This window comes from Streptopelia decaocto, assembly GCF_964273445.1.
Source record: "Streptopelia decaocto genome assembly, chromosome: 6".
Lineage (NCBI taxonomy): Eukaryota > Metazoa > Chordata > Aves > Columbiformes > Columbidae > Streptopelia > Streptopelia decaocto.
The window spans coordinates 12,435,013-12,444,160 of record NC_138660.1 but is presented as its reverse complement, the minus strand read 5'-3'; the positions used below and the strand labels follow the sequence as shown (position 1 = coordinate 12,444,160).

General features: G+C 41.6%; 1 protein-coding gene across 1 annotated transcript in view; it reads right to left on the bottom strand.

Moving 5' to 3' along the window:
* Positions 1-469: 469 nt before the first annotated feature.
* Positions 470-9,148, bottom strand: part of SPATA16 (spermatogenesis associated 16) — a gene marked incomplete at both ends in the record, with an annotated part of 95,285 nt that continues 86,606 nt past the window's right edge. Inside the window, one exon of the mRNA XM_082055296.1 lies at positions 470-592. Within this exon, the coding sequence (XP_081911422.1) occupies positions 470-592 (123 nt within the window). The remainder of the gene's footprint in view (positions 593-9,148) is intronic.

The following is a 9,148-nucleotide window of genomic DNA, read 5'->3' as shown; positions in this document are numbered from 1 at the left end:
CTTGCACTTGCAATTGCTGCAGGATGCCATTTTGCACTTATAGATTGTACCAATATCTGTAGTGTAAGGCATTAACCTGGAAAAAAGGGAATGTGAGGCCAAATTCCTCTTAGCTGAGGATGGAGGGATCACCATTTTCAGTGTTTCTTGGGCAATAATCCAACCAAGAGGGTTTTGTAGAGTTTGGATGCAGAATATTCTCAGAGCACAAAATACAGACTCCTTTGTGGCTGTTACTGTTTAAACAAACAAGACAATTTAAAGTAAACCTTTCATGTACATTTATTCCAACCAGTAAAGACTAATGAAATGCAGGAGTGTCTTGCTGGAGATATCTTACAGTGAGAGGAAAGCTCATTAAATGGAAAGGTGGCTTTTTTTGACCTATCTATCAAATATCTACAGTGTTAATTTTCTTGTTCGCTGTGTGGCCATGGCTGGTAAGGGACAGTTTTGTATTTCCTAGGCTCTAACGTTTCTGTGCATCTTGAATCCTCTTCATTCTCATTCTTTGTGTCCTAGCTATTCTCAGTCTTTTGTTCTTTAAGTAATTGTCTTCAACTTGGTATAAGTAATCTTCAATTAGTCCAATCTGCAATTATAAAGAAGTAGTGTCAGAAACATGTCCCTTCCCCTCTATAAAAACTTTAGAAACTTTTGCAATTAATTTGTTTCAAAACTAATTGTCATTAGAAAGAAAACTACATGAAGGCACCTCTCATAGAATTGACTGGAGCAGCAGTACCTGATTTCATATTTCTTTTTTTTTTTTTTTCCCTATCCATTTGGATTCAATTACTCCTGTGGAATAGACTCTTTCATTGAAATCTGTACATTGAAAACAGGAATTTATCACAACTCTGTCTTTAAATGGCATTGAAAAACAGCCACTTTAAAAGGAAGGGATGATGAGGAAATTAATCTCAGGCAAGTTTTTCTTGATAAGGAAAGAGAACAGAGGCTTCTGGCATTTATATGCCAAAAATCAACACATGGAGAAAAATGAGTATTTCACATTGCTGTGGCAAGAAGCATTTTTCTATTAAATCAAAATGAAGTTCTGAATAAATATGTTTTCCAATGAATATAATACGCCAGAGAATACTGTAAAAAAGATGACCTCAGTGTCCCCCCAAAATAAAAACTTAATTCTTCTATTAAAGAGTACATTCAGATAGACACATCGTCTTTGCAGAGGTGATTTCAAAACAACCCTCAAATATAGATTAATAGTACTGTGTACAGGTATTCTGTAAATACCAGGCATTCCTAATTTTTTGGCTGTCTCTCCCCATACCTTATCTTTATTCATACCCTTTGTCATCTGTTGCAATACGCAGCGTTTCTGTAAGGTGAAGATGAGAATCATCTCCCTTCACACTGAATTATACTCAAGACTTAGATCCTATATAATGTAAGGATCTACAAAGTCAGTCTTCCAATTGCATCTTAAGCTGAAATTAAAAAAAAAAAAAAGTCCTAATCTATCATCCTGGCATGCATTCAGTGGAGCGTTGCTTCCTTGGGTACAACACAGAACATCTGACTGAATTAATCTGAGCGTGGCTTCCTATTGCATTTATTCATGTATTGAGCTGTTACTGAGTGCTCCTCAGCCCTGAACTTGAAGCTGTGCCACATGCTCTGGCCACAGTTTGTGCTGGTGAAGGGTGCACATGTGTGACAGAGACAAGGAGGCAAGCAGGAAAGTTTACAGATAATCACTTCTGCCTCCCTGGGGTCCCGAGGGCAGCAGGAGTGGTTTGGGAGAGGAGCGCTGCCTCCTCCTCCTCCCCAAACTTGCAGGAGTGACATTTCCAGCTGATTGGCTTTGTGTAGCACAGTGCGTGATGCCATGCAAAAGAGTTTTCTACCACGCTGGTGCACCTTGCTGGGCTGGCACTTGCTCGTGGGCTTTTGCTTTTGTGCTGCCCAGAGATCTGTCACACCAGGAGTGAGGTTGGGCTCTCTGCAAGCACCGTCACGGGCTGCCTCTGCTGTGACGTGCTCACCATATAAATACACGGGGGATTAGTGAAAGAAATCGTTATTCTAGCCTCATTTTTAAGAAGCAGAAATAAAAGCTTAAGAAATCATTGATCTGTCCAAAAGCACATGGGAAGTCTGAGGAAAAACTAATCACTTAGTGCCCAGCTCCACTCCAGGGGTTTAACAATATTAGAAACAAACACCAAACCCCCAACAGTCTTCTGCTACAGACCAAACTAAAATGTCTACATAACTTCCTTCTGTAGTTAAAAGTAATCCTTTATATTTTGGGGGTAGTGCTTGTGTTTGGGGAGCACGAAGGGTGGAAAGGGAAGAGAAACAGGCCTCAGACAGGTGGGCAGTTATGGGGTGAGGGCCAAGCAAGTACCAGGAAAGCAACAGTATTTACAGCTGCTCCTTCAGGACCATCCAGCAGTGCCTGCATATCTGGTGATGCCACCAGAAAGCCCCAGTGGAATGATGTTCTTGCCTTGAACCACAGCTCAGCTGCTGTTGTGTGCTTTTCATATTTATAGAATACCTGTCAGCTCCAGCCCCCAAAATAAGTTCTAATATGGCATATCAGGGGTGGAAATAATAGTTTCTTACATAATTGCAATGTTACTGACACAGCTGATGAGCTGATGATGTTATTTGCACAGCAGTGATGGTATTCAAACCCTCGACGACTTACAATTACACTGTATGCTCTGAGCCCTAGCATGATTTAAATTACTATACGAACACAATGAAAATACAGTCTGTTGACAAGATAAAGGAGGGGGGGAAATAGCTTAAAAATCTCTTTTTGGTGGCTGCAGTGTTCAGTAGTGCTTATTCATGGCTTTTTAGCTTGCACATTTCATTTTAAGGAAGTAAATTGGAAGCGTTATGTTCTGCCTCTTTACCTTGATTTAAAACCTGCCTGTCCCCACTTTTCTGTTGTCTGACTGTGGTGAGCTACCTTTGGGGCTCTCATTGGGAAATGCAAATTTTTTTAAATCAATAGATTCACTGTTTTTGTTGTTGTTGTTTTTTTTTTTTCTTTATCTTTCCCCTCCCAATAAACTGTTTAAGTAGTAATCTATCTGGATGGGAATAAGTAGAAGGACATAGTTTGTAACAGCCCAAACATTATTAGTGTTAGAGTTACAGAGTCACAGCTGCTGTAGGAAAATGGATTTTGCAAAAGACTTGTAACTTATTCTCAGAGCAATAACTGGCCGCAGACTGATGCTGAGACCAAACCCCAGGGTTACGTAGCTGAACCCTGCAGCTACTGTGTAGGCTAAAGCAGCTCCGGAGCACGAGTGAAGAGCTCTGCAAGACTTGGTTCACCACGGAGTGTTCCTTACTGGTGCTGCCTGAGATTGACATGAGGCTCATTTTGGGTCTGATCCCAACCCACACAGAGATCAACATCGTTGGATCGGTCCTTTGCACTATTTGTGTTTGGATTATGTTTCTCCACCTCAAATCCCCTGACCCACACGGTGTCTGTGTGTGCCACAGTCTGTGCTTGGGAACTGGTCAGCAGCATCACGTCCCGTCTGCAGGGGCTGTGCTCAGCTCCCAGTAGCTGAACATGCCACTTGACATCCTAGGAGAGAAGTCCCTTTGATATTCTCCTGAACATACAAAACCACTTCTCCCATCTACCCAGATATACAGAGTCTTTATGATCTTTTTCTCAAGTGCTTGGTGACTGGAGATCTTATGAAGACAAATTTTACTCCAACCTATTTTTAATCCTCTGCTGCTCTGACATCTTACTTTCAAGATATCCGAAGTATTTGCCACCCCAGTTACTCCCAGCAGTGCAGTGGCAGGATTTCTACTTTGGATTAATGTCTCTAGCCCTGGCATAGATAAAGTCTCCTTGGTGCACAACTGCCCCTCCATTCAAGTTCCTCCCATTTTTTCCTTGTTCGCTCCTGAATTCAGGCTGCTCCTGACTCTATTTCTTTCACTGGATTTTTCTCTGTCTTTAGTCTGGCCTCTGTGATCAGCTGGAGGGAGGAAGAAAAAAGGGACTGGACAGGATGAAGGTCAAAGGGAAAGAGGGAAGAAATAGAAACAAAAGATGCCTTTAAAGCAAACTATATGCTTAATTCACAGCACATCTGCGTGGTACCTATAGGTGCTTTGGGATCAGCCTAAGCAGAGAAGCGTAGATGCCTGTGGACAGAAATTTGAAAATAAGCCAGATATCCAGTAGAGTTTTTGTGCTCTTGGTGTTAATATTGCATTTGTTTTACATTGCTCCAAAATTCTACTTTGCGCTTCAAATTCCTGCATTGATAATATGTCGTGAAAGATATCAGTGGTGGAAATTGTTGATTTGGGGAGGGGCAAAACAAAAATCAAAGGAATTAACACTGAGGAAACACCTGGGCTTCTGCAAGAGTACGGATATATAGTGCTGGCATTTCAACTGTCCACCTTTAGTTTTATACCCATGAGTCCGTGGAGGTACCTGGGGAATCAAAGCAATGGGCTGATGCTGGGTCTACATGCCTAATGGTTAGGGGTATTAATGTAGGACAGAGAAATGTGTAGGCTGGTGGCCAAATGAAGATGAGAAATGGGGCATGAAAAGCAAACTTATTTGACCACCTGAAGGGAATTATGCTATTTTTTAAGCCAGAGGAATGAATGGGAAGGACAAAACCTCCGTGGGTGCCTGCTGCTGGCCTTGATGACACAGGCTTTGCTGTGCTGCTAAGACAGCAGCAGGGAGCTGCGGCACTGACAAGCTGTGTCTCAGAAATATTTCTGTTATTCTGTTCTTAGGGAAAATCAGGTGAATGGGTGAGGTTGTGTCTGCCTTTCCCCAGTGACACACATCAAGGTGTTTTTATTCTGTCACAGAGCGAGGAGGTGAAAAGCATAATTAGTGTACCAGAAGTAGCTGGATGGACTATAAGGCAATTAGTCTGCTCTGAATTCCAGTTTTGAGTTTGCTGAGAGAAGAAAATGATCTGTGGTCCATGCGAATACTGAGGTGATCAGCTCATTCTTAACTGAAATGGTTTTACATCATTCTGTAAGGCTGGGCAGAATCTGTAAGCACTTATGTTTTTGGTACACTTATCTAATGCAGTTTATGTCTGCAATGAAAACACAGAGCTCTTTGCAGTCGGCTTAGCTGGAGGGATGAACTGAGAAGGTCTAATCGGGTGAGGCAATATGTGCTTTCCATTTGGTTTAGGATTTGATTGGGACCTACAGGAGGTTTTGAAAATTACATTATAGATCCACACAAATATAAGGAACAATACAGGCCTTGTTTGGAGCATATAAAAATATTTCTAATCCTGCCCTTTTGTACATGTTGTCCAGTGATGGATAAAGGGGAGAGAGTCGCCACTGTGAGTGTTCTGCCCTGCTCCCTGGATGCCATCCTGATTGATTCGCTCACGGTGTGGAGGGATGTGTAAGCAGCACTTGCTGGCTGCTGCTGAATTACAATCATCCAAAGATTTCAGTGTAAGGGACCTCTGGAGGTCATCCAGACCAACCTGCTCTTCAAAGCAGGGCTTTATGGGAAGTTCACATCTCCTTTTCTGAAAAACTTACTGCATTTCTGGTAGTGCCTCACCAGTCACTTCTGAACATGCCTGGATGCCTCTGGTTTTGCCCTGAAATACCACAAAGCAAGTATATTCTTTGCCCTTCCTATGCACACATTGGGATAAGACATGCCACATATGGTTCCTAATTATATGACATGTACCAGCTACAATGAGGGAACAGTGCAATACTGTCCATCATTCAGCGTGGTTTTGTCCAAGTCCTGATGGGCCACAGATGTCATGAAACTTGTCAACCTTTGCTGCAAGGAGGTTGCTCCAAGGAACAGATGTCCATGTTTGAGGGCTTACTGACTGTCCAGAGGAAGCTTTGTGGCTTATCCAAGAATGCAGGACCTATTCTGGTCACAAGCTAACTTGAAAGAACACGTCTTCTAAAAGACTGGCATGAATTTGGACAGAAAATATCTGCTGTAGTACTTGATAAAGAGTTTAGAATGAAATGAGGAGTCAGGATCCCTCAAGGACAAACTCCTGTAGGAAAATACCTTTGTTTAGAAAAAAGATGTAGATGGATAAGCAGCAAGCAGACTCTGTAAATGTAAAAGTATGTCTTGCAAGGATGCATGTGTATGTATTGTCTGTAATGCCTAAACATCCAAACTTCCTAAATCTCAATGCAAATCAGAGGAGTCACTGTCAATTAAGAAACAGGTGCTTTTGCACCCCCATATGAACCTTCCATTAAGGTCAGTTAGTACAATGGTTGCTTGGTATCTGGAAAAAAATCCTGATTTTTACTCTTTGTATGTTAAGTGAAGCTCATCTGAGCTGCTGTGGTTGCTTTTGGAAGGCAGCGGGTTTTCACAGTAGTGCATGATCCTCACTGCCGTGGGCTGGCCAAAGTAACTTCCTTACATTCATTTGGTGATATAACCCAGCTGACCCAGCAATTCTTGCCTTGGACCTGCTTTTAGAAATGTTCATCACTTCAGATGCTGATGTCAAAGATAAATATGTTGTCCCTCCCTCATTCTCAATTTCTATATTTTCACGTCTCGTTTGTACCCACTGCCATTCTTTAATGAAAGAAATCTGACAGACAGCTCTGTGCCGCATTTCTATGGAATGAGTTCAGCAAAACAGTTGAAAACAGTGTTTGCCAGCAGGTTCTTAGCACACTAGCAAAGCTCCAGTGCTAGAAGCAGATGGATGAGTTTTTGTTGATGAGGAACTGAATAAAAATAACGTTGATGTTGTTAATGAATTACACTTATTAACTACCTTACAACTCAGATGGTCCTTTTGTTCTTTATAAGCTCTCCTGAAAGCACTGTCCAGTGCAGTGTTTACTATGAGCAGTCTCGTTGACTCATGCTGTTTTTCACAGCAGCAACAATACCTGGTAGCAAGTGTTTATAGGGCTGGAGACCTTCTCTGGTAGAGGGCAGCAGGTAAGCAGACAGCTCGTTTATAACTGACAGCATGACTAGCAAGGGCTGCGGAAATGTTTATCTAAATCCTTACATGGGGATTGTCAATGCCCAGAATTGCCTGTGATTTAACTGCCAGGCAGCTACAACCAGCTACATTATTCCAATGTTTAGGACATTTACTGCTCAGTTGCTAGATTTGCTGCTACTTAAAATTATTCCAGTGACTTTTCTGAATTCATTACACATCAGGTGTTGCATATTAGACTTCCACTTGGTGGAACAGAACAAAACCTTTCTCATAAAAACACAATCCTTCCCAATAGCATTAGGAGTGCTTTGTTGTAGCTGTGGTGGCCTAAAAATTATGGGTATAGATGATATCAGTTGTTAGACAAACTAATTTAGCTGGAAAAAAACCCATGCTTTTATGTATAGAAACTTCCCTCTGGTGTGGAACAGCAAACTTGAAACTTCCTGTGTCTGCTTCAAATTTGAATAAAACTTTGTACACCTTAAAGCTCACTGTTTCTTAGTAGTTACAGCTTCTGTTTTTATATTGCATTGCTGACCTAGCTGTGATCAGGAGGTACAACTGTTTAGTGTGTGGTCACTAAATAGTTCAGCTTTATGTTAGGTATTGGTGTCTGGAGGGTGGGAAATGAGCAGGGTGCAACTGCTTCTTCCAGTGTAGCTCAGGGCCACGTAGGCATTTCACTGGCACATCTTTTCTTCTCTGGTGTCCCAGAGACAAAAAACGGAGACTCATAAGGGCAGGAAATTATTTCAAGGACAAGTAGTATTATTAATTTCTGAAATCCTATTGTCACCTCTCTCTTAGACAAAGAGCTCTGTGAATACTGTCACTCTTCTGTTCGCCTTGGAGTGGGGCTGAATTTATTAATGGGACTTTCTGTTTGCTTACATTTCTTTTGTATCGCCTCACATTCAATGGGGCAGATCTCGTTCTCTGCTCATGCACTCTCCCAACTTCCTCTGCCTGGTCTGAAAACTGCGCCAGGTAATGGACTGGAAACCTCTGCCATAGTTTCTTCTTGTCCCTCTCAAGGCTATTGCTGACTCTGAGTTAATGTCTTACTGTGTTTTCTCTAATCTTTGTGTGAAGCTAATCTTTGGTCAACTCTTACAAAAATTTTTGCACTTCTAACTGGTTGCTCTGTTCTTCATTTCCTTCACTCTCACTGTACCTGAATTGGTGCCACTAAAATTTTCCTTTTGCACTTTTCTGAATTCATCACACATCAGGTGTTGCATATTAGACTTCCACTCCTTTTCCAGAAAATGTGCTTTCCTATCCATTCCCATCTGCTTTCTCCCTCCCTTTTCACAACTGGTACATGTGTTCACAAAACACCTGGCTGCATCATGGCCCAGAGCTCAAAACAGATGAGGAACCAGTTTCTTTCTGTTAGTTCAGAAGCAGCCAAGCTGACTCAAGAGAGTGCACCAAAATGCAACACCTTTAGAAGCCCGCATGCTCTGAAAACAAGCGTGGTTCCTGATGTCTGTGGCATGGGCTAGGATGACTTTATGTTACAAAGTCATATACATCAAATCACTGTCGTACTAGCCAGCACAATGCTATTCAGCAACATGTCCACTTTCCATCAACATACTATGAATCTCCCTCCTTGGTCCTCTGGCTGACCGAAAGCCCAGCAAGTCTATGGCCTTTTTCCATGGCTTGATTTTCAATTAAGAGATAATGTCAGTGGAAGAGCACAGTTCATCAGATAGTGTTCCCCTGCTGTTGCAGAGAGCAGAGATGTAGTAAGCAGAGGTCAACTACAGAAAAATCTGTGTGCCTGGCTAAAAAATTATATAATATGTTAGGCTAATTTTACTTCATTTCATATTCACATATATTAGTGCAGCTTTTGTTATATACTTATCCTTATGTAAGTTACATCTGTTCTTTTATTCACTCATCCATGTTTGCTCTGCTTTCAGATTTATGAAACAGGCGTTCCACTGAGCTCAGCAAATGATGGGCATAATAACTTATCTAAATTGCAAAGTATGTGATGCCCTTGAGGTAAACTCATGTGAAGGTTTTATGAAGTGTCTCACATGTGGAAGTGTAGGCAAGTGTTTATTTGCCAGCTCCTGTCTCTCCTTTGCCTGTTCAAATGATGTTAAGATGATCCTATGAAACTGCTATGAAAGCCTAGG